The sequence below is a fragment of the Solea senegalensis genome, linkage group LG11 (assembly GCF_019176455.1).
Source record: "Solea senegalensis isolate Sse05_10M linkage group LG11, IFAPA_SoseM_1, whole genome shotgun sequence".
Taxonomy (NCBI): domain Eukaryota; kingdom Metazoa; phylum Chordata; class Actinopteri; order Pleuronectiformes; family Soleidae; genus Solea; species Solea senegalensis.
The window spans coordinates 7556563-7579870 of NC_058031.1; the positions used below are offsets into that span (position 1 = coordinate 7556563).

Genomic DNA, 23308 nt, shown 5'->3' on the forward strand with positions numbered 1-23308 from the left:
TTAAAACTACCTTAAAACTCTAGTCAGTAATTGGTTCCCAAAACACCTTTTATCTTTTTTGTTAAATCTTTTCACGTCCTGATAGCCATCAAAATAAATAGCATTGTTATCAACAGTGTTAAGAGCGTTTTGATCAAACTGATTATTTTGATTATTTTACAAGTGATTCAAACATGATGTAGTCAGTATCCATATCCGTATCTCTTTCCAGATTCCTTCTAAAACTTTATTTAATGATGACTATCTGGATGTGAAGAGGATTTAAACAAATAACTCATAATAATGGGTTGAAGAATCCTTCGATTTTTAACCCCTAAATCGGGTGCCTACATTACCCACAATGCAACTGCCAAATTTGTTATGCTGGTTTTATTTGCTTCCAGCTGCCAGTCTTTGGCATAGACGAGAAGTAATACTTTATATACTCTAAGGTTTTTATTTTCAAACATGTTCAGTTAGCATGTCAAGTGATATCATTTGTGTCAGTGTTAACAGGCCAGGCTGACAAAGCAAGACGAAGCACCCACTGCTAACATGCAGCATACAAGGCCGCTTCCTGAATGTAAGTACGTCTAAAATGAGCACAGCTACACTGAAACATACATTTAAAGACATTGTCTGACATTTTGGAAAGTGCACGTAGGCTATTAGCTGTCTTACGGACAGAAAGATAAAAACTAGAATGCTAATTTTCTCTTAAAGGTTTATTCTAAGCTGTGCTAAGCTAATGTTCCTTGGCAAAACCATGAATAATCACATATTTCCTGCATATATTTGTAATCTCCTATACAGTGTTTAGCCACGTCTTTTTAATCGCCATGTAAAATCTTATAATGTGGAAACAAAATGCGGATGCATGAGAGTTCTCATTCACACGTCATATCTTCTGGACATTAATGTGTGAAGATAATGTGGCCCACTGGTAGTGTTATTAATAAGAAAACAGGAAGCATGATGTATGTGTGAGTGTGCCAGAAGAACACACTCGTATATGTGGGCGTATGTGTGTGTATGTCTCGCAGAAGTGCAAATTTGTGAGGTCTATATTTAAAATATACGGCCAGCTGTGCAGAGTCCCGTGAAATGTTCTATAAGTGTATTGCTGCACCTCATATCAGTTGCCATAGTGGCCGAGTGATGATGTCAAAGCAGAGGCATTGGAAAATATCCACATCCCCCCTTTTTCAACAGAAATCACGGTTGGAGCCAGATGGAAAATACTGTTCAGTTAGCCAGCAGAACAGACTCTGGCTTCTCACACAGAATATGTTGAACGTGACACACTTGTACAAACCTACACTGGCTTGTAGGGTAAATTGCCTCTGAATGACACACATATACAGATGTGAACAGAATGAGGGGGGCAAAACAGTTGAAAGTTGCATTTCTCCTGTTTCATGTCCTGGTCCTCCTGTTTCATGAGGTCAGACATACCTGTGGGTGCGTGGTTCACTGTGTTGGGAAATACGGCAGATGAATTACCTCATACATGACGTCTTGGGGACAAAAATGTGCAGACACACAAATCAAAGCGACATCGGCTGACATAACTATTATTTTAATTCATCAGTAATTGTGACAGAGTTCAGAGTTTGCATGTGGTGCTTAGCCTGGAAACCAAAATCCTGACTTTGGTGGGAAACTTTAGGCGCCGTAGACACAAAAACAAGTTCAGGAGAATCTGCTGAAGTTTTTCAGCGTATTGGCTTTTTATCCACCCGGCATTTTGGGTAAAATTGAAGCACTGTTTCACATAAATCCTAGTGTGGGAAAATCTTAAAAGGCCACTCATGGGTTTTGGTGTACACAACCAATACACTACTTTGGAAAAACGATGATGTCATGTTCCCACCTCTCTCTTGCACTTAAATTCGCTGATTTATTTCATTATTTGGTCTATTCACTTTATGATAACTTATATTTTCTTTCCCTACTCCCCCTGGCTTTGTTCATCCTGGCTCTGTTTCTGTGATTGTATACATTGTAATGTATACTTATTCCAATACAGCTTACTTACCTTCTCCGTTTGTCATTTTTGGTGTAATTCTATTCTGACGCCACATACAGGCCTGGCATATGTGCTGCTACAGCATGTTTATGGGAAACAAAAAAGATTGTATAGGGAAAGTTCTGTTTCTGTCAGTCTACCGTGCCTTGAACTCTGGCTATCGTGCATTTAAAAGGACCTAAAAACAGCATGAGACCCTTCCAGGATTAGAGCTTTGAACCATCATGTGCCTCCAACAGCTGTGAACCCCCTCCCCATACACTCTGTATCACCCCCCCCATTCCTCAGTTTAAACTTCGCTCCCTTTGTTGAGGCACTTTGGACTAGTTATAAATATGAGCTGCACTTGACAGAGAGTTCATGTTGCTACTGCAACGCAGCTAAATTTGGCTCCCGTGTTCAATCCACAAGGCTTCAAGTGAATCAGCTAAACCAACAGTTACTAATTCCATCCAGTCTGGATAGGTTTATTAAAGGTCTCATTTACCACTTTCCTTGGTCTTGTGTGACTCACAGGCAGGAATATGAAATCTTCCCACACCCCCCCGAGAATACATCACATAACCAAATGAGATCAACGCTGTAATTACATGCAGATACATATGGATCGCACATTCAGCTCCATGGGTGTGAGATAGAGTTATAATTAGTGTGGAGTTGTACAAACAAGTTAAATCTTTGGCGCGCTACATTTGGGAGGTTTATTTTGACCGAGGACCAGTGACAGATCAAATAATACAACATTTTAAGGAATCATTAAAGATGCAGGTGGAAAATCCTTTTTTAATTTATAAAATATTTGGGTTAAAGAGGTGGTTGTATAAGATACTGACACATTGTCAAGTGTCAGTGTGTTTACATGCACGTTTGCTTAATGTCATGTAAACACGTTAGTCTGACTAAAATCAAGCTAGTCTTAGTCGGACTAACATACCTGGAAAATGCAATTTATAGTCAGATTACTCCTGCATGTATACACTTAGTTGGACTGGTGTCCCCGGTCTTATAAGGAGACGAAATATATAATAAACTGCTGCACTGTTGCCGGAAATCATACGGTGGTGGCATCTTTCTTCGGACAACACAGCAACCACAAGAGCCATGCTCCATCTAATTTGTATCATGATTAACATCTACAACAGTTACAGAACCACAGCACGATCCACCTCGCTGTTCGTTTTACTGTGACGTAAAAGGTCAACAGGAAACTGATTCCATACGCACTAGCTGCCTTTGCCGCGTCTGCTGCCAACTGCACCACAGTTTATAGAGAAAATGTGCGATTATCACATCACACAGGAGTTTTTAATCCACTGCTGCCTCTATCAACAAGTCCAAATATGTGACTTGGTGTTTAGATTTACCTGTGTGACATAAACTTACCAAAGGAAGCAGCAAGAAACCAACAAAAAACACACAAATCAGTGCTTCATAACAGTTTGAACTGCTGACTTGTCAGGGAAAACCTCCAGTGATAAAGTCCATCGTGTCACGTACAGCATGAGGCATCTAATTACATGACCTAATATTGGCCGGACATTTGGAGATTCATTGAACTTTCCATCACCTATAGGAACCTTCCCTGACTTCAACTAAATGCCCGAAAGGTCAAGATAACTGTGAGATAAGATCAAAGGGAGGATAATACATACATTGTTCTTTAGGACAGTATTGTGAGTGTTACTGATAAGAAAGTCTGAGAAGTCAAAACTGTAGAAGTTACCACATTGTCACTGCATTTGTAAACATATACTCTTGAGAGAGAGAGAGAGAGAGGTTAGTGGATTATGAGAAGAGCCCTCTTTTAGGGAATCACAGAACTAGGCTCCTCCTCCTCGAAACTTTGTCACGGCTGTGGGAACTCCCTGTTGCTCCATGTATCACGATTAGGTGAGCGGAGAAGGCGTGCGCCGTGAGAGAGGCAGCGAGCAGGAGGCAGAGAGGACACAAGAGAGGAGCTGACGGAGCAGATACTGACCGGCTAGAGTTACAGGGATGCAATTTTAGCCACACTCCACCACTGCTTTCAGACTTGATCAGCGCGAAAACTGGGACATTTTCGCCATTCCAAACAACCTTTGGTGGATTAATTTATTCGCACAAAAAAATGGGATTGGTACGGTCTTGCGTAAAGGCGCCGAGGATGGTGGCCATTCTCTCCCAATCCCTCCTTTGTATCATCGGTTTGTCACTGACTCTTTCTCAGCCTGCCTGCGAGGCGTTTAACTTGGACGTGGAGAATCCAGCTGTTTACAGCGGACCACAGGGGAGCTACTTCGGATATGCTGTTGACTTTTATTTGGCCGATTCTACCAGGTGAGTTTCTGTAACAAACGCTAGTGTTTTACTGTTAAACAAAGAGAACGATTTGTTTTCAGCCCCAAGCACCAAAAAGAGTCCAACACTTTTTTTATAGACTCATCTGGGTTTCACAAACCCAGTTGTACACAAATATGTTGCGCGCAGCGTGCAAACTTTCCATTGGTCTGTGCCGGAGGTCTTTGCCAAACTTCTGAACATTTACAAATTCCCCTGTTAAAGTTACAGAGCAAGTTTCCAATAGGAGTGGAGAAGTCTCACTACATTTTGTGGGATGGTCTTTTGAGTCGGACATTAAATCATGGCTCTGTGTGTTAACTGTACCATTTGGACGCAGTTTTTACGCACAGCGCGCAAACACACACAGTGTGCACACTTCTCACTGTTATTGAATATTTTGAGGAAATTGCACTAACGTTCTTATTGACTCTTAAATTAAAGCCTGGGTGAGGCCAATATGAGAGAGTGTCTTCTTCCACGAATCCTAGTCTCATTTCATTGCATTTACAAAGTGACATTTAATTCTGACCTCTTAATCTGCCCTGGCCTCTAAAACCCATTGACTGCAACCTTTAGTAATCACATTTTATTGGAGTGCGATGTTGATTGTGATGCTTCCTGTCTGTGTAGGGATGTAATCCCTGTGACTCTTGGGATGCTACTACTGTTTCAACATTCTTCCTTAAGAGATTTTGGCATGAGCCAGTTTTTGGACTTTATTTCATGCGTGACATGCCTGTGGTCAGGTCTAATACCCTAGTAGTCTGGGGAGAAAATAATAGTGTGGGACATGTTGACTGTCCTAGGAGCGTGCTAGCTTTGTATGAACTGGGATACAGGGGGGGGGGAGCAAGGCATGGGTTCATTTGGCTGCTGACAGATTTGCATTTGTTCTGCGACCCGCTCAGTTGATTCAGTGGACTGTGGGCCCAGCCCTGTAATTGTAAAAATCACTAACAAAAGGTCATACAGCTGCAGTCAAGTCTCACTCTGACATGATCAGACTTCGTGGCTGAGACGGTGTCTGATGGGCACCTTCAGAGTCGTGGCCCACTGTGTAACCATGCTGCATGCTGGGATTTGAGAAAGGGCTTTGTGCCGAGTGGGCTGTCAGCGGCAGCTCTTTAGTTTCTCTGGTTCTCTTACTCATTTCCCTGGCCGGCAGACACTCAGACAAGAGGAGGTTCCCCCTTCTTCCACGGGCCCCTACTGTCTCTTTTAAAGCTATTGCTCTTCATTTCGCTGCCTGAGAAGCAGGGGCTTCAGGAGAGCAATATGATTTAGTACATGAGGCTTGTACGTATGAACCCCACTTCTCTCTCTCAACATCCCCCGCCTCACTTCCTTCTGCTGATGTCATTCTGCAGGGCTTTTAATTCATTTTTCCCCTAGACCACCACTCCTCCTGCCACCCCCACCATCTCCCTTCATGCCATTAAATATGAGACAGAGTAGACGTCATCTTACTAATGACTTAATCTGAACTTTCCTACACTTGGGCAGAAGGAGGCAAGACAATGGTTTGTATGTGCAGAGCAGGAGTAGTGTTTAAGCGTAGCTTCCTACAAGTCAGCGCCCTATAATTTTCCTGTGGATGATATGTATTCAGAAGTCAAATGTCAAACCAAACAAAGTATGAGAGAGCAGTTTTAAGACCATGAATCATTGCTTTAGCTGCAAATCACATGTACGTGCCACTTTTCATCCACAGTCTCTTAGAAGTCAACGCACCCAAAACATATCAGTTAGAGTCATGAAATGAGTTTCTGTTATCTCTCGGTTTTGCCATCACATCATCATGACCCACACTTAGGAGTGGGGGAGTAGCTGGAATCTCAGGGTGAGGTCACCTCAGGGTTGCACAGAGAGTTTATGAGCTGCGTGAGAGACAAAATGTTACTGCTTTTACAAAAAAGTTGACATTAGTTAGAGTTGGACTATATAGGTTTATTATATATATATACCTGTACCTCATTCTCACCGGTCAAAACAACAGTTTAACCATGCGGTTTTAACCAGTGGGAATGTTTAAATGGCATTCACTACTGGGTCTAATGACTGCAATGCTCAAGGGTTTCTATCAGCCTCGGCTCCGACTGGCATCAGTGGGAACCCAAGACCTGGGTGAACATACAGTTTCTTTCTTTGTCTGCTTCATTTTTGGCAGTGACGCAGGTTTGTGCGTCATCTGTGGTGCAATTCTTTGACATGTATTGATCTTCAGCCTGTGAGAATAGCTGTTAGCCATGAATGTCTGTTACGAACCTTACTTTGTACAACTTAAAAATAAATAAATTCATAAGTCAGTTGAAAGATTGGTTGAAAGAGGGACCAAAGTAAAAGATACAAAATAATAACCACTGTAACGTTGTCACTGAGCTCCACAGTATTCCTGTTGTTTCCTTCTTCCCACTATTGTCTGGTACTAGTGTCACAGTTGACGTCGGGTGGGTGACACACCACAGGGCAGACCAACCACTGGCAATGGCTATATATGCTAAAGGAGTAAAGGAGACATTAGTGAAAATGAAACTCATTGCAGATAAAGATGCACTGAGGTGAGAGGGGAGGGACGCCGTTCTCCCAACTATAAATTTCAGGATGGCAAACACAAAGGCTTACTTTCTCCTACTTGCTCGTCCCTCAACATGGGTTTGCATATGTGGGTCTGTCGTGGCCTTCGGCCTGGCGTAATAAAATTAAGTTTTGACTCTGGCAGACGGCCCACCGTGGAAGAACGCCTGAGGACAGCGTCTGTGAACTGTGTGACTGCTCTACAGATACACACAGGAAGGGTGAGAGGATATATGGTCCCCTCATGGGTGTGTATGTTTTTCCATGTTGCGAGAAGATGAACTCCTCATCGTCTGTAGTCTGTATGTCAGTCACCACATTCACCCTCCTCTGCATTATGGGAAGGACTCTGGAGGGCCGCGTCTCACTTCAAACAGTTTATAATCAAACAACAGTTACTGACTTTCTCCGGTGCCAGGCAGGGATAAGGGAGTGGATCATACTGAGATAGAAAAGGTCAAAGGGTCTGGGACTGTAAATAATAACAGACCTGGCCTGGAGTATATGAGGCGATAAAAACAACTTGCAGTGATTTTAACAAAATATGATGGGAAGCTCTTGTTGTATATTAGAACCATATTTTTCACACTTTCCTTTCAACAGTTGCTGATCAGTGATAAGAATACACAAAAGGAATACAATGGCAAAAGCACCATTTTATGGAGAGGATAATAAGTTGCAGCCCACACATGTGTTTAGAGCACATGTGTAGTGATGTGCAAAAGCTCACGCATGGTTAGACCATGACGAGCACATGCCCTGAAGTCAGCTTCTCCTTGTAGGTCACTCTCCTGGAGTTTACCTACTCAAACTAGGTTAGAGTTAAACTAATATTGACATTGGACTGCGTTCTTCTTTGGTCACGAAAAGAGCGGTGTTTTCTCTACATCTCTACTGAGGTCCTTCTCCATATATGATCACTCTCCTTTCTGTTGTTGTTTTCACTGGTGTCCTTTTTCTGGGGCTCGTTTCCTAATCAAACCAAGAAAGTGTGTGAGCTGCAGGAGTGCAGCTTGTGTGTTTGGTTTGCCAAGCTTTCTGCATCCAAGTTGTTGTAGTTGCGTGTAGACAATGGGGCCCTTTGTCTGATGGCAGGACTTGTTGACTGTTTTTTACTGGAGAAACTCAGTATGATTCAGTTGTTTTTTAATGTTTTTAATTTTCTGTTGTCAAACCTTCTATACACCCATGATGATCAAATCAGTAAGTTTGGAACATTAATGTCTGTTGCTTTAAAGGTCACTCAGGATATACTGTAGCGTGGCTACACTGTGTTCTGTCTCAAACATAAAGTGCTTGTCTGGCTTTTACTGCTCTGTCAGTTGAGGGCGGGGGGGTTTCCAAAGGAGGCTGTGTGTGTTTCACTAGAAAAAATATGTCAATGTTGATGGTGACGCTGTGTTTAAAGGTCCTGAGGAGCCTGCTGACACATCTGCAGCATTGGTTTGGGAATGCCCCCAGGACCTCATGTCTTTGTGGGAATGTAGCTGGCCATTGGTCAGAGTTGTCGTGACTCATACTTTGTTAGATTTAATCTCTGAATGCCTGCAGACCTGGTTTGTTTTAACCCAAGGTCATTAAATGACTCACACCAATGGTAACTTGAGTCTATCCTTTATATGACGATAAGCATATGACGCCAGTGTGTGCTGCTGCACTGGAAAAAATTTAAATTTCCATCAGATCTCATATTTGTGATGGAAATAAGGTGTAACCTGCCCTATTAGTCTCTGTGTATGTGTGAGTATGCATGCATATGAGGGTGTGGCTGGGGCTCTGGGTGCACAGACAAAGTGTTTCAACAGCTGTTGTAACCCCCCTGCCATCATGTTTAATACAACAGCCTCTCTATCCTGAGGTGAGAGCACTGGACCCCCTGACGTGGGCATTGTGGAGAGAGGTGTGAACCAGCGGCAGTTAAAGTCCTTGCAGGAGGATTTTAGGTTTGCTAAATTGTGAAAGGAAGGGGGGTGAAGGTGGGCAGCAGTTTGTTATGAGAAAGTCTGTGCTTTGCAGTTATAGTAGAATGTTTAAATGTATTATATGCTGCTTATAAAATGCATTTTTGGTTGGTAGTTTTGACAAAATAGCTGCTGATGTTCACACATTAAAAGCATTCAGAGGGGACGTTATACTGCCACTATAGAATGATTCCTTGCTGAAAGAGTGGATGTAAAAACAATAAAAACTAAATCTGCTCGGTGTGAACCTGTTAATCCACTTACCACACTTGTAACGTCCAACCCCAGCTGCAGAATAGCATAAAATCATTAAGTCTCAAGACCCTCAACTGTAGATTTGAATCGCCTGTGGATGTCCACATATTTTTCCTGTGTGGCAATAAACAACATTGTTTGGATAACTCGGCCAGCTCATTTGAAAGCCACCTGTTGCCTTATGCTACATCCATACTGCACTGTTATACGCATAAATTCTGCTCCAGATATGCCTGTTGTCCACACTACCCCAGTGTTTTAGAGCCCACAAAAGGGAGAAGTTTAAAAATTCTGCTGGCTCTGTTTTCTTTTTAAAACTTTGGAGACCTTTGTTGTGAATGATGAAGCAGCTACTCACATTAATGTCCTTATCAGCTGTGAATGGAAAAAAAAAACCTGTTAAAACACTTGCTTTCAGGTTCACTTTTTTGTTGGTGTCATACCAGAGATCCTTGTTCTTACTTTTCACCTCTGAATATATGGATGTGGCCTTATACTAAATTCTTATGAGAGGCTTTTGCTGCCAGGCCAATGATAAACTGTTTATTGGTTGTTGCTGCTTTACAGCACAGTGGCTCCTTTTCAAATTCACCCTGACACATGGAAATAGCTATTTATTGTTATTATATTATAAGAAAAATGGCTTGCTCCAGGCCGGTAGAGCAAATACAGATCCTTTAAAAAGTCATACAGCCCACGGCACCATATGACCATCTGAAAATGTGGCTTCATCTCAGCACAGTAGACTTTCTGTAGTCAGCACATGCAATCCCAGCAGGCACTGCTACTCTCATCATTTTTCGTCTCCTGGACAGCACCACTGCGGACGTGTGTGTGTGTGTGTGTGTGTGTGTGTGTTATGTCACCTCCTTCAAGACCTTTTCTGCCACAAACACTTACCTTGTCATGGCCGGTAGTCCTCACTTTGGTCCAACCCTGCTTGTGTGTGTGTGTGTGTGTGTGTGTGTGTGTGACCAGACCATATGGTAGCTGTAAGGTATCAAACAGCTCCTGTCTGGCCTTGGCTTTGAGAGGACTCAAGACTGTTGGTGCGGCTCCATGTGGTCTAGAATAAGTCATCACATACCACTTGCACTTCTCATCTCTGTCACTCAGCTGATCTCATTTTAAGTGCACATGCAGGCTTTTGAAAAGTCAATATCGCTGCCGTAGGGTGACGTCATCCCACTGCATCAAGGGTCCATTACTTTGTTGAACATGTCAAATGACTGTCCAGCTGCATATTTCCACTCCCTGTGATCCTGGTGCCATTTAATTTTGCTGGTTAAGTGATTCTTCAGTCAAGGGGGAAGAGATTTATTTCGATTTATTTCATTTTATTCTAACATGTTTCAGTATCCTTTCTCCTGCGGTAATGAGAGCAGTGAAGGTCAAGCGCTGCCTCTGGCTAAGATCAGGTCACTGTATACATGCTCCTTTACTGATATGGCACCACTTGAGTATTAATGCGTGTGTTGACAGCTCTGTTTAAATTCCCTGGGTCCATGTACACGTTTTACTTAGGTGATGCTGGGGATTGACGGCAACTGCTCTGGCTTTCTTCACCCCAGCCTTTCCCCTTGTGACTTTGCCATATCGCTCATTGAGCCGTGTTTATGACTGCAGATGGTGACTGCAGCCATGAATGGCAGGTTTAACAAATGTGAATTAGATTTTTTTCCCACCACTTTCCAGTGTGAAGCAGTTATAATAGTGTTCAAGTGACATCAGCCTTTGCAGCTGTGTAGAACACAAGTAAATGTGGAAGTGGGGTAGGAGAGGTGGTGTGGGGTATGCGTGTGTGGAAGGGGTAACAGAAGAATTTGCCCTCTGACAACCTCCTTCTGAAACCTCATCATAAACTGCATTAACCATGGCTACTCAAGATAGTGTCACATCAGCAAGTTCCAGCACTCTGCATCGCCCCTAATTTCTCAAGCCCACGTAAAATATGGTCACAGTCTGGCAATTATGGTGTGGTTGGGTTTTTTTTTTTTTTTATAGAATGTCCTCTGATTGCTTCAAATGAGACAAAATCTGGCTGTTGTTTACACATTCCTCACTTGCAGCCAAAGTCACTTGCTGTAGTTTAATTAATGCTTAATTGTCAGATGGGTGGAGGAGGTCATTAGTGGCTGCTGTACAGCAGCTGGTGAGGTTGACTATGCTTGGCATGTTAATGCTTTTCATACGCCCACCACCCCCTCTAAGGACATCGCTCAAGTGTCCATCTTATGGATTGGCTATTTGTCCAAAGCAACTTAACTACTGTAAATGGCGTAAGTGTAGGTTGGTTGAATTCTCCTGAAGCTAAAACCTGCCAGTGAGCAGAACTGTAGTGTTGAATAACCTGTCTGAGAGTATGAGAAGTGACTTTCCTTTTTTTTTCAGTTGTGCGGCCACATGGTGCTGCAGTGCCTCACAGCAAGAAGGTCAACAGTGACTTTCTGTGTGAAGTTTACATGCACTTTCTGTGTGTGTGTGTGTGGGTCCACAAACATACACATTAGGTTTATTGGACACTCTATATTGACTGAAGGAGTGAGTGGTTGCCCTGCAATGGACTGATGACCTGTCCAGGGTGTACCCCAGCCCTCCTGGTGGAGGATAACGCAGTAGAAAATGAGTTAATGAATACTGAGCTGCATCTGTCAGCACCGCTTTCCTTTGGCCTGCTGTGATCACTATCAAACCTGTGATGGTGCTGTTTTCACTTGCATGATCAACAGGCTTTTGTCTAGACTCACTTACTTCGCTGCCCGATGAGTGTTTGTCCTTCAGCTGAACAGCTGAGGATTTTTCCACCCCTTTCTAATTGCATATATTTGCATAGCCACCACGTGAGCCCATTGTTTTTACAAAGGGGTTTGTTATGCAACACATAGTCGACTGCAGTTAAAGCTTCATTAAATGCTAATGATGCAAAAGCTCTGCCTTTTCAGTGCACAGCTAGCAGATAAGGAGAAAGGGTGGGGAAAGGCCAGACTGATCCTCACCAGATAGAGACCCATTAAATGCTAATTCTTTCACATTTACAGCACTTGCAGATTGTTATCAATTCATGTTTGTGTGTGTCTACACATCTACATGTATCTGTGTGTATGGTAGTGAAAACTTTCCTCAACTGCCAACTCGCTGATTAAAGCGTGATCCGCTTGTTTTGTTATTTCCTGTATTTCTTTTCTTTGAAGAGCTGCCATGGCCTATTATGGTTGGATTCTGTTCAAATCAGATTCAACTAAAGATGCAGTGGCTTCAAGCGTCCTTGGGCTTGTTATTGTGAAGATGTACTTGCAGTTCTGTGGTTAACGGCATACATTTGCTTACTGTTTTCAAATTTTGTCCAGGAGGGATGGTCCGACAAACAGGTAATAATTATTTGGTGCATTTTTTAAAATACACATTTATTTTTACTGTGTCTCTTACATATGACAGACATGTTACTTAATTGTATCACTGTATTCTTAACAGATTGTGGCCTGCTAATTTAAAATATTCACTGACTGTTATTTGCGCATGAAAGTTCAGATGTTGCAAGAAGGTGAACCTGAAGGAAGCCTGTCTGTGATTTAGATCATTGTGCAGGTGGAGCACTGCTGCTGCTCTTCTGGGATAGTCCCGCGTCTGCACATGTGCTCAGAAACCAAAAGGGGGACACTGTTTCTTGCTTTCCAAGTCAGACTGGTTTATTCCTTTTTCTCTCTTCCAAACTAAAACCAGGAGTTTCTACTTCTCTTTTGGAATTGGCATCTCACTATATCTCTTCTGAGGTATTGAGGCCACTGTGATCTTCCTCTCTGGAACCTTCCCATTGTTCGTCCACAGTTATGTGGTCTCTAAACCATAGATGCTGTGATGTGAAAGCTTTGTACTGACCACCAACACACTTTTACTTGATTTTTTTCCCATAAGCCACCACAGTTAAGGAGGATGGTGGCTCAGTGGTAGTGATGTGTCTTTCAAGAGGACGGTTGTGGGTTAGAATCCCAGGCTCTGCTAGTCTACATAGCAATGTATCCTTGGGCAAGACACAACCCGACATTGCTTCTGACGATTGTCAGTGTATGAATGAGTATGAAAGATGAGTGACTTATTGATTGTGAGTGGATGAATGGCAAAAACTGTAGCAGCTTTGACTGATCATCAAGACTACGAAAGAAAATGTACACCACACAGAGGTAATAGATTGGTTCAGTGGGATTAATTGTTGTGGATTACAAGGCCTTAGTCTATTAACTCCTGCGTGATTCATGCTAGTTCTATCGTCTTCCACTGGAGTCTGGACTCTGCTGAGTAGTCACCCTTGGTTATAGGATGCTAACTTTAGACAAAAAGTAAACTTAATGCCTTATTGGAAGATCTGGGACAGGAAAGGGTGTGCTCTTCCTGTCTTGGAGGCCCCTTGAGACCGTCTGGTCTTGATGCTCCTGTGCCTCCTTTATTCCTTTACAACTTGTCAGGTCCAGAATGACGTAATGGCTAAACCATCCACTTAAGACACACAGTTGACATGCAATTTTAATCTAACGTTACCCAACCTTAATGTATAATCATTATCTGCCTTCATCTCCTTAATCAGCACGAATACATCTTACATGTTCTTGGTCTGGGATGCACCTGTAAACTTATTGGTTCTTCCTCTGTCTGTTGAAGCGGTTGGCTGCCCTTCCTGTAGCCATACAGTGTAGCTCCAAGGACATTTGTGTTTGGGGGGACAGCTGTAGCAACAAGAGTGTTACTCCACTTAGCCCGTCTGCTTTCTTGTTTTCCTATTGAATATGCCCCCAAGGGGTGCATGTGTGACTGTGCTAGACTTTCTTCTTGGGTGTCTGACTGCACACAAGTCAAGTGAGTGTGTATCTGTGACCAAAATGTGCACACACGTCCCAAAAGCAGTTTCTCGTCAATCACACTGGATTATGTAAAGTGGTACTGCAACCTGTTAAAATGTTTTGCTTTTGATTTGCAATACAGCTGTGTAGGCAGTAAAATGTGCACTCTGCATCGAATGCAAATTTTAATTATCACCAGACAAAGAGCTAAAAATCTTATAGCAATTGGTGACGCGGCTCAAGTTTATACATTTTGGGTTATAGATTGTAAAGATTGTGATTTCCAGCTTGTCTCTTTTTTTGTCTCTCCCTCACAGTGCAAGCGTGGTGATAGGAGCTCCCAAGGCCAACACAAGGCAGGTCAATGTTAAAGAGGGAGGCTCTGTATTTTACTGTCCATGGAGCCTTAGCCAATCAGACTGTCACAGCATTGAATTTGATACTAAAGGTAAGTAATGTTTGACACAGACACATTTTGCACTCATGCTTTGTTGATTAGATTCATTACATTTGGGCATTTTTAAGCTGACAGCTACCCAAGAAATTATTTTCTAAATCCCAAATTTTGGCTTATGCCAAATACCATTTGCTTTCTTTCTTTCAATCTAAATAGTATGGCCCATGTGCAATCTATTTACCTGTTTTTTTTTTTGAGAGCTCAGGAAATTGTAGATAGTGCTGAAATGCTATTAAAATGGCTGAACTTTGTTAGTGCTCAGAGCATTTCCTTTCTGCTCCTGCTGTCAGCAGCAGACCTGGATCAGGCGTCAGTGTTCCACTCCACTGATCTGTAGTTGGCTATGTTCGTTCCTCGACCCTGGATGATCCTTTCTTCCTGTTTGTGTGCACTCTTTGGGGAAGAAAGGGATAATGGGGTGTCGAATACATTTTTGAAGGGTACTCCTTCCTTCCTTCTTTCAGGTTGTGTTTGTGTTGGGTTCCCTCAGGAAGGTATACTGAGATAAGCAACCAGTCAACAAATATGTTCCACAAAGAATTGTCCTGTTTACCGAGACTGCTCGTCTTGGCAAAAGGATTCAATTGAGTCAGATTCAAGTGAAGTCGTTCTTAGAGGACACAAGGAAGTGCATGAGGGTGCTTAACCAAATGGATTCTTTTTTTCAATGTCTTGACAGAAAATCTATCAGCCTGTTTTGAACAATGGTGAAGTAAGGAAAGGGGCAATCAAAATAAAAACACTTGTAGCTTTAGAATTGATCACGCCCTGAAGTCACATTCAAACAGGAAAGGGACGGTGACCACAGCACTTTTGTCTTCTTTGCACTGTTTCTCCTGAAATATAAAATGTGTTGCGCATCATCTGTGCTGGCTGGAAGCCACTGGCAGTGATGTCATGTGCAAGGCAGTGAGGCCTTGCAGCGAAGGTTAGTCCCCCGGGTTGTCAGAGTGCGTCCTTCAAATTTTTAAGGGGCTTTGAAGGAGCTGATTAGAGTGCCAGAACTGGTTCCGACATCTGGACCATGGCAGACTGGCCGTACAATCGAGGAACACTCAATACATGGACATCTGCATGCAGACTTGCCTGTGCCAAACAGCTGTTAAATGGATGACATTTACTGCAGTTTTTTTTTTACTGTAGCTGTGACTGTTTGTTTTCTCTGCCAATCCCTGATAGTAAAAGCTAGTGCAATAAAAAAAGACATTCAATGATGATGACGGTCTGATTTTTTTAACTAAAAACTTTTCCAATATGACTGCTTGATTAAAATAGTCCTACTTTATTTTAACATCCACTAGAGAATTGGTACCTAGTGCATTCCTAAACCAAAGTGGTGTCACTAGTCTTGTGTCTTGGTGTGTTTGAGCTGTGACCCACAGGACACAGACCCTCTTAATTAGCCCTTCTAATTGGGTCAAAGTGGCCAAAGACCTCCTCCCATCCACTTCCTCTTTCATTGAGATAACAGCCCATCTATGGATCTGAGAGGAGGGCAGCAAGGGCAGTAGGGAGGGGTTAGAGGGGCACATACAGGATGGGAAAAAATGAAGGGAGGGCAAGAAGGCCAGAGGGGAAGGAGGAAAGAGGGAGAAACCAGAGCCGTGTGCCTCCTCTCTGTTCCCCCCTCTGCTCTCCTGCTGTCAGTACTCCCACAGGGGCTGCTGATGTGATGAGTGAATTTGGCCATTTGTCTCCTACCCCACTGACACACACAAAAATACACACACTCACAGCGAGAGGCTCTAACCCCACTAATGGCTGTCCTCTCACACACTCAGTTCAAAGGCGAGGGCTGGTCTGTGGATGCAGTCCAGACCCCTGCACTGCTCTGCAGGTCCCATGGGAAACTGGGCCGGGCACCGTGTCACATCAGCACACAGCGCTAACCCGCATCCCAGGGGGATTTTGGTTAGATGGCATGTTTTTGTGGGTCTGTCTCTGGCTTTCCCTCTGAAATCTCTTCTGTTTTCAGCTGAGAGCATTTCATGTGACTCCAGCTGGCTGTCTTCGTTCTCCTCACAGACAAAAAAAAAAACACCGCTTCTCATCACCAATCTTACTGAGACACAGAACTAATGCTTGAGCTAATGCAGCTATGTGAGAACTTTGGTTACCTTCTTAAGGCAATTTACTTCCTCTCTTTTATACTGTACGTAAGAATCAAAAGCATTACTTTTTTGTTGACGTCTTTGTGACATGACTCAAACCAACATAATCATTGTTCAACTTCTAGCTTTCCCTGCTAGCTGTGGATTGGCCTTATTCAAACAATGACCCCTGAATCTGGAATTATTTTTTTAATATTTAAAAGGTGTACTCTTCGAAAAAGTATCACGCTGCTAAGTGAAATTAGTTAAAGTAACAATATTAGAAGGAGCTGTTTGAAGCACTGCGCATGTGATTGTCTGCATAGCTAAGCACTTGTTTTCACACATGGACCTCTGAACACTTACCACATTGGGGGCAGGGCTGGCTGCTGTCGGACCATGATGAATAACTTTAGCAGGAAAGCCAAGGCATGGAGATTCAGCAGAAATACAGTTGGGTTATTAAAAAACTATAATCTAGCTCTGCTTACCGTCTTGGGTGAGAGGAGTTAGTGCTCCCTGAAAGCAACAGAGACTTGGGTGAGATAGTGAAAGAAAAATAATGGGAAGATGGAGATAGTATTGAAAATGAAAGCGGGGAATGAGAGAGAAGTGTGTGCGTAAACAGAGATTACTGGGAGGTTGCTATGAGGAAGCCAAGGCCAGAGTGTGTATGTTTTCCTTGGACCTCAGTCCCTTCGCTCTTTCCATCAAGACACGGAGCAGGACTTCACCTCCAGCTCCTGGCTGCTCAGTTGGCTGGGAATACAGACCAGGGCCAGGCAGATATGGGACAGAGAGGTCTAGCACACAGCCAGCTTTCTTCACATACATGCAAGTCATAATCTCTTGTAGAATCTTATCAGCCATCAGTCCCCAAGAGATGTGACCCTTTGCTTTTGCAACAGACCTGTGGTTTGATGAAATCTATACAGTGTAAAGAGGGCTGCGGAAAAAGTTTAAGGTAAAGTGGCTCTGCAGATCCACTCAGGAAGCTCTTGACCTCACATTAGTATTTTCCTTATAGATGCCAGCTCACAAACTGAAATGCCGTCCTTCGGTGTAGTGGTGATGTGCGTTCCCGGTCAAATCAGTTTGTTTGGATTGCGTTCTCCAATGCAGCACAAATGTAACATCTGTCTTCCAATAAAGTTGCATTTAAACCTGACTCCCCAGACCATCTGTCATGTCACCTGCTGCTGTCTTAGTATTGAACTGGGAGATCAGTGTTAGAAACCAGGTGGTCAAACAGAGTAAAAGGTCAGTGAGGTTAAGCCAGCCCAGTTCAAACCTAACCAAGTGCTCGGAAAAACTACTATGGCCATAGAGCAAACACCATTCTATACAAATTATCACTCCGATCTTTGCATGAAAAATAGTCACACTGGAGTCTTTAAAGCCTGCTGTCTGCCAAATGTCCAGATGTTTCCAAGGACTTGGGAGGGAGAGGAAGGGAGAAACGGGATACTGAAGTGAACTGAAGATGAAGGAATGCATGTTTTCTTCATAGTTACTGTAAATCATTCGGTGTCATTTTCTTGTGTTTTTCCCAGGGGATCGCACTGTTTCACTCAATGACACAGAACATCAGGTTGATTTCAAGTCCCACCAATGGTTCGGAGCCACCGTGCGTTCCCACGGTGACACCATTCTGGTAAGGTGACCTTCTTGGAGATGATTGTGCAGCTTAGGCCATGAAGCACTTGGAATTCAGCATTGTTCTCCACTGTTATAAATCAATACTTTTCATTGAAGAAACTTTCTTCCACAGATAATCTCTCTCTGACATCAGAGTTTATGTTCCTTTTAAGAAGTGTATATCTCAGATTACTGTTCATCTACTGTCCAGCCTTAACCATTAAGACATTTTAGTGTCTCTACCTTCCATGACATCAAAGTTGAGCTGCCTGTTGTTCGATAGTATAGTACTGTTAGTGACCTGGATTGAGTTATTAGTTACCTTGCTCCAGATGTACCCATGACCTCAGCACGGGTCTCCTCCTGAGTTCACTGGGGTATTGTTGCAAATGGAAAAACACCTCCCATCTAAAAGCTCAGCCCATTCATCACAACATCTATCCCTTCCCCCTTTCCTCCCCACCAATCCTCATATTTCTCCACCTCCTCTCTTCAGGCTTGTGCCCCTCTTTATTCTTGGCGAACTGAAAAAGACACTGCCCATTCTGATGCTACCGGAACCTGCTACCTCTCAGTCCATAATTTCACCAAATTTGTGGAGTATGCTCCCTGCCGCACAGGTAACTGACACCTCTTAGACATTATATCACGTTAATATGACAGTGGCCACATGAAATATTCAAGATGTCCTGCTCCACTCTTGCGTTTTCAGAGATCAGTGATGTGGGGGGACAGGGGTACTGTCAGGGAGGATTCAGCGCTGACTTCACAACGGTATAAATAATGTTCCTGTTAGTGAACGACACATTTTGGGATAATGTTTTCTCATTTCGTTGTAGTAATTTACAGGCTTTATTTTTCAGGACGGCAAAGTGGTGCTGGGAGGACCAGGCAGCTACTTTTGGCAAGGTAAATAGGACATTCTAACTAATATATATGAGTTAAAAACAGGACGAGCAGTTGTCAAAATGTCTTTTTGTGTTTTTAAGCCATTTTCTTTTTCCTTTCACTTCAGGTCAGGTGATCTCCGCAGCTAAAGAAGACATTATTAAAGCATACTACCCAGGCTACTTTATGCAGTCTGTGGAGGGCCAGATCCAGACCAAGCAGGTCCAGGCAGAACACGATGACAGCTACCAAGGTAAGAGATGCTGACTTGATACTTAATTCAGTCTGTTTAGCATGCAGAGGATAACCTCAACATTTCTTTGTCATATACAGGCTACTCGGTTGCTGTTGGAGAATTTAGTGGTGATCAGTTTGAAGGTAAGTCCATTGAAATAGACTGTTGCAATGCAAATATTAGTGTTGAAGTAAACACAAACTGAAGTCAACTACAATATTTTATATGATTATTGAGCTGGAATACTGCAATACTGGAATCTCTCTTATTCTCCTGCTGGGTTTGACCTGTGCATTTTCCCTCCAAATCTTTGCTTCATCTCTGTGCACCTCTTAGATTTTGTGGCTGGTGTTCCAAAAGGCCTCATGCTTTATGGTTCGGTAAGAAAGCTTAATCATCACAGTTTTGGCTCTCATTTTTGATCACTTTAGAATGGGAGGCCTGGGCTTTAGTCTTGGAACTGATACAGGAAACTAAAAGAAGGAAAACAGCCTCAGTGATATTGTCATAGTGGGAATCATTTTTGCAGTGAATTCCATACCAAAGTCTGTGCTTATATTAGAACCTATAAAAAGACATTCACCACATGTGTCTGCTGCGCTGCAGGTGTCCATACTGAATGGTACAGATCTGAAGACCATGATTAACTACACTGGCGAGCAGGTGAGTCTGAGAACTCCTATCCTCACCCTATGCAGAAAGCGTCTCTATGCTCTACTTTGTCTGTGTTTTCATTGCTCTTCTCCTCCCGGAGCTCTTTATTTGTTGTGTCAATGAAAGCAGCATTTATTTCCTCTGCATCATTCTCTTTACTAGATGTTGGTCTCTTTCGTGGTTTGCTGTAAAGCTCAGTTATGCAGGGTGAAGTGCATTGGTAATTTGTGCACATAGTTCTGGGAATATAAAAGGACCGTGCTCGTTCATACAACGCTCATTGACCCATCTGGATAAAACTAATTATAAGTGAATTTGTTGCATTTCACACAGCTCTTATAATGCCCAGGCACCTCACAGGGAGGTTTGTGACAGAGCTGGAATAGACATTGCACCAGACTGGACCTAATCTGTAAAACCCATCAAGCCTTTATGTTTCCTTCAAGCAGAGGCAATGCAGAAAGCACACCTGAAGATAGCAGTAGCGTGACTGTTTCGTGAAAACTAACTCATCATGATGTCAATGCCTCATCATCATTTGTTTACAGATGGGGTCATATTTTGGCTATGCAGTGGCAACGACTGATATCAACAATGACGGGTGAGTGTTCCTTGTCTGCCGGCTTTTCCTCACCCACGTTGTCACTGGCAGAATGTGGTTTAGATGCAAGATCAGCAACTCATTGCTGCTGAAACTATGCATTTGAGCTTAGATTAGTTAGTGAGATTTTCCCTCTTTGTTTGCAGGATGGTTGACCTGCTGGTGGGAGCTCCCATGTTCATGGTCAGGGGCTCTGATGGCCGCTTGGAAGAGATGGGCCGAATTTATGTTTACTTACAGCGCGGCCCCCTCAACCTGGAGCTGCATCTACCTCACATCACTGGCAACCAGGCATTTGGGAGATTCGGCAGCACTATTGCACCACTGGGTGATCTGAACCAGGATGGTTTCAATGGTAATGGACTGATGGGATTTCTAAAATATCTCAAATATAAATAAATAAATTGAATAATAAATTAATGCTAAGAGGAACTCCTAACATTACAGGACATTCAATTAGTTTTCCATATTTTTAAAGGTGTGTTTGGCCTACTGTCATACCCAGTCATATACCCAGTCATTAATATAGAAAGGAAATAGTTGACATTATTTTAGGTACTTCCTATGTTACCTTTGGCATTTTTCAGGAGGCTTATGTGGCTATAGTTTAATCTGATCGTTCCATTATTATTTTTTCAATGTCTGCTCAAGATATCGTAATGAAGATCTTTATGTCTAAGACATATGGTACATATATAAATATAAAAATAACATTTTTCTTTGCCTCTTTGTCAGACGTGGCTATTAGCGGTCCATTTGGAGGGGATGATCGGCAGGGACTAGTCTACATCTATAATGGGTACTTGGACGGACTCAGGGAAAAGCCATCTCAGGTGATCGTTGGCCAGTGGGCTGCTGGGACTATTCCTGCCAGCTTTGGATTCTCCCTCCGCGGTGCAAAGGATCTGGATATGAATGGATACCCAGGTGAGTGAAGCTTGAAGAATGTATCATAGTCTTTGTTTAATCTTTTTCCCCCCAGTACATTTTCTAATTCTTTCCCTTTATTTCCTCAGATCTCATTGTTGGTGCTTTTGGTGTTGATAAAGCAGTTCTTTATAGGTATGTTGTTTTACATATGCTCAATACTATTTACCAGAGAGATTAGTTTAAATTAATAGAAAAAAATGCTAATTCACCTTCTTGCCTGTCTACATAGAAGACTAAAGGTGGTGCTTGTCAATAATTAATTACATAAGGCCAAGGAAATACTGTTGAATGTCCCTCTGTCTAAAGCTAAGCCAACCATTAAACAGGCCTTAAAGAGAGTAGTATTAATCTTCATGTCTAACACTCAAGGAATCATTGTATGTTTCATTGTAAGTGTCACAATATTCATGGAGAGCTGGAAAAGTAAATATTAACTTTTAGATGACTGACTCAATCTGCTTCCTGTCCGTCGTCCACAGATCCCGCCCAATTGTAAACGCCAGTGCCTCTCTGACAGTTTACCCCACCATGATCAATCCTGAGGAGAAGAACTGCTTGCTCACCAGTGGAAACACCACCATTCCTGTTTCCTGGTGAGTGATCAGCTTGCCCAGCACCATTGCCTGGTTTCCTGTGACAGCATTTTAGTCCTGCTCCTTTGGTTTTTGTTTTATCTAAATGCTAATAGTCAGGCTTCCCCATTCCCTCCATAAATAAACAACTTCTGTCCTGGCAGGAAGCCCTGATAAGGACTATCTTTTCCATCAGCAGTCACGCTATTAATTTGCCCCGAGCAGTGCTCTTATCTGACCTTTTTACCAAAATGTCTTCATATCACAATGTTTCTGTTGAGGAGCAGAGAAATAACATGCTGAATAGCAGCATTGTTAGCCTTTTTCTTGGCCTCCTTCGAATGTGCACATATGATTCCAGAAAAGGGGAGAGGAAACAGACGATGGTTGCTTGCTGTTCAACATGGTTGACACTGCGCTCATGTGTCTGCTTCTCTCCCCTTCTCCAGATCCTGATGCATAAAGGAAACTCTTGTATACACATGTGTCTTGATTATGCTGTGTTGCCTGGTGATGAGGAGTTTTTCTGTGGGGGTGAAAGGAGAGCAGAAGGGATAATGGGAGGGAGTGTGGGTGGGAAGGGGCTGTAAGGTTTTTTTTTTTCTTTTTTTTCTGCAGTTGCTTTGAATGAGATATTGTTTGGTGGTGGAACACAGCTGGGAAACATCAGGACACGTAGACTCAGTGAGCGTGCGCACACAGCTGTGCAGAAACAGGCAGACACAAAGTTTTTACTACTACTTGAAAAGTGTTCACTTTGTCTTTCTGACTCATTTTACGTTTCTCTTCCTTTTCCTGTGTTTTTTTTTTTTTTTAACACAGTCCTGCTTGTTTTCTCACGTCTTCCAGTTTTTGCTCTGTGTCTTCCATGGCTTCACTAGTAAAAGGGCTCAGGGTTTTGGGGTTACAGAATTCTGGACAGTGTTGTGCAGCTGATGTCATGGGAGAGAGCTACAGGCTTATATAGACAGTCATTGACTGGTCAGCAATGAAACCTGAGTCGTTGCCCAATTTCACCCTTCTTAACTCTGCTATTCCTTTGTGTGTGGGGTTGTGGTGGGTGGAAATGGAGACACACCAATTTATCAGCCTGGCTGGCAAAAGCAGTCAGATGCCAGGATATCTCCAAGCATTTGACATATTTTTCATATTATTCGATGTATTCCCATTACGTCCTGTGCCTTGTAATGTGAACCATGTAAGAAGCTTACGCGAGGAAAGTTGAGCACAAGGGAAAGTGAGAGAACAAGTGAGGGCAAGTGAGGTGTTTTCTGTGGATAATATATTTATACTG

General features: G+C 42.8%; 1 protein-coding gene across 1 annotated transcript in view; it reads left to right on the forward strand.

Moving 5' to 3' along the window:
- The first annotated feature begins 3910 nt into the window (after window positions 1-3910).
- Window positions 3911-23308, forward strand: part of itga5 (integrin, alpha 5 (fibronectin receptor, alpha polypeptide)) — a 33755-nt gene continuing 14357 nt past the window's right edge. Inside the window, exons 1-15 of the mRNA XM_044038264.1 lie at window positions 3911-4324; window positions 14267-14397; window positions 18050-18150; window positions 18631-18754; window positions 18847-18908; window positions 18998-19043; window positions 19150-19275; window positions 19356-19400; window positions 19594-19637; window positions 19864-19920; window positions 20460-20512; window positions 20659-20867; window positions 21248-21439; window positions 21529-21574; window positions 21922-22035. Of these exons, the coding sequence (XP_043894199.1) occupies window positions 4116-4324; window positions 14267-14397; window positions 18050-18150; window positions 18631-18754; window positions 18847-18908; window positions 18998-19043; window positions 19150-19275; window positions 19356-19400; window positions 19594-19637; window positions 19864-19920; window positions 20460-20512; window positions 20659-20867; window positions 21248-21439; window positions 21529-21574; window positions 21922-22035 (1559 nt within the window). The 5' untranslated portion in view covers window positions 3911-4115. The remainder of the gene's footprint in view (window positions 4325-14266; window positions 14398-18049; window positions 18151-18630; window positions 18755-18846; window positions 18909-18997; window positions 19044-19149; window positions 19276-19355; window positions 19401-19593; window positions 19638-19863; window positions 19921-20459; window positions 20513-20658; window positions 20868-21247; window positions 21440-21528; window positions 21575-21921; window positions 22036-23308) is intronic.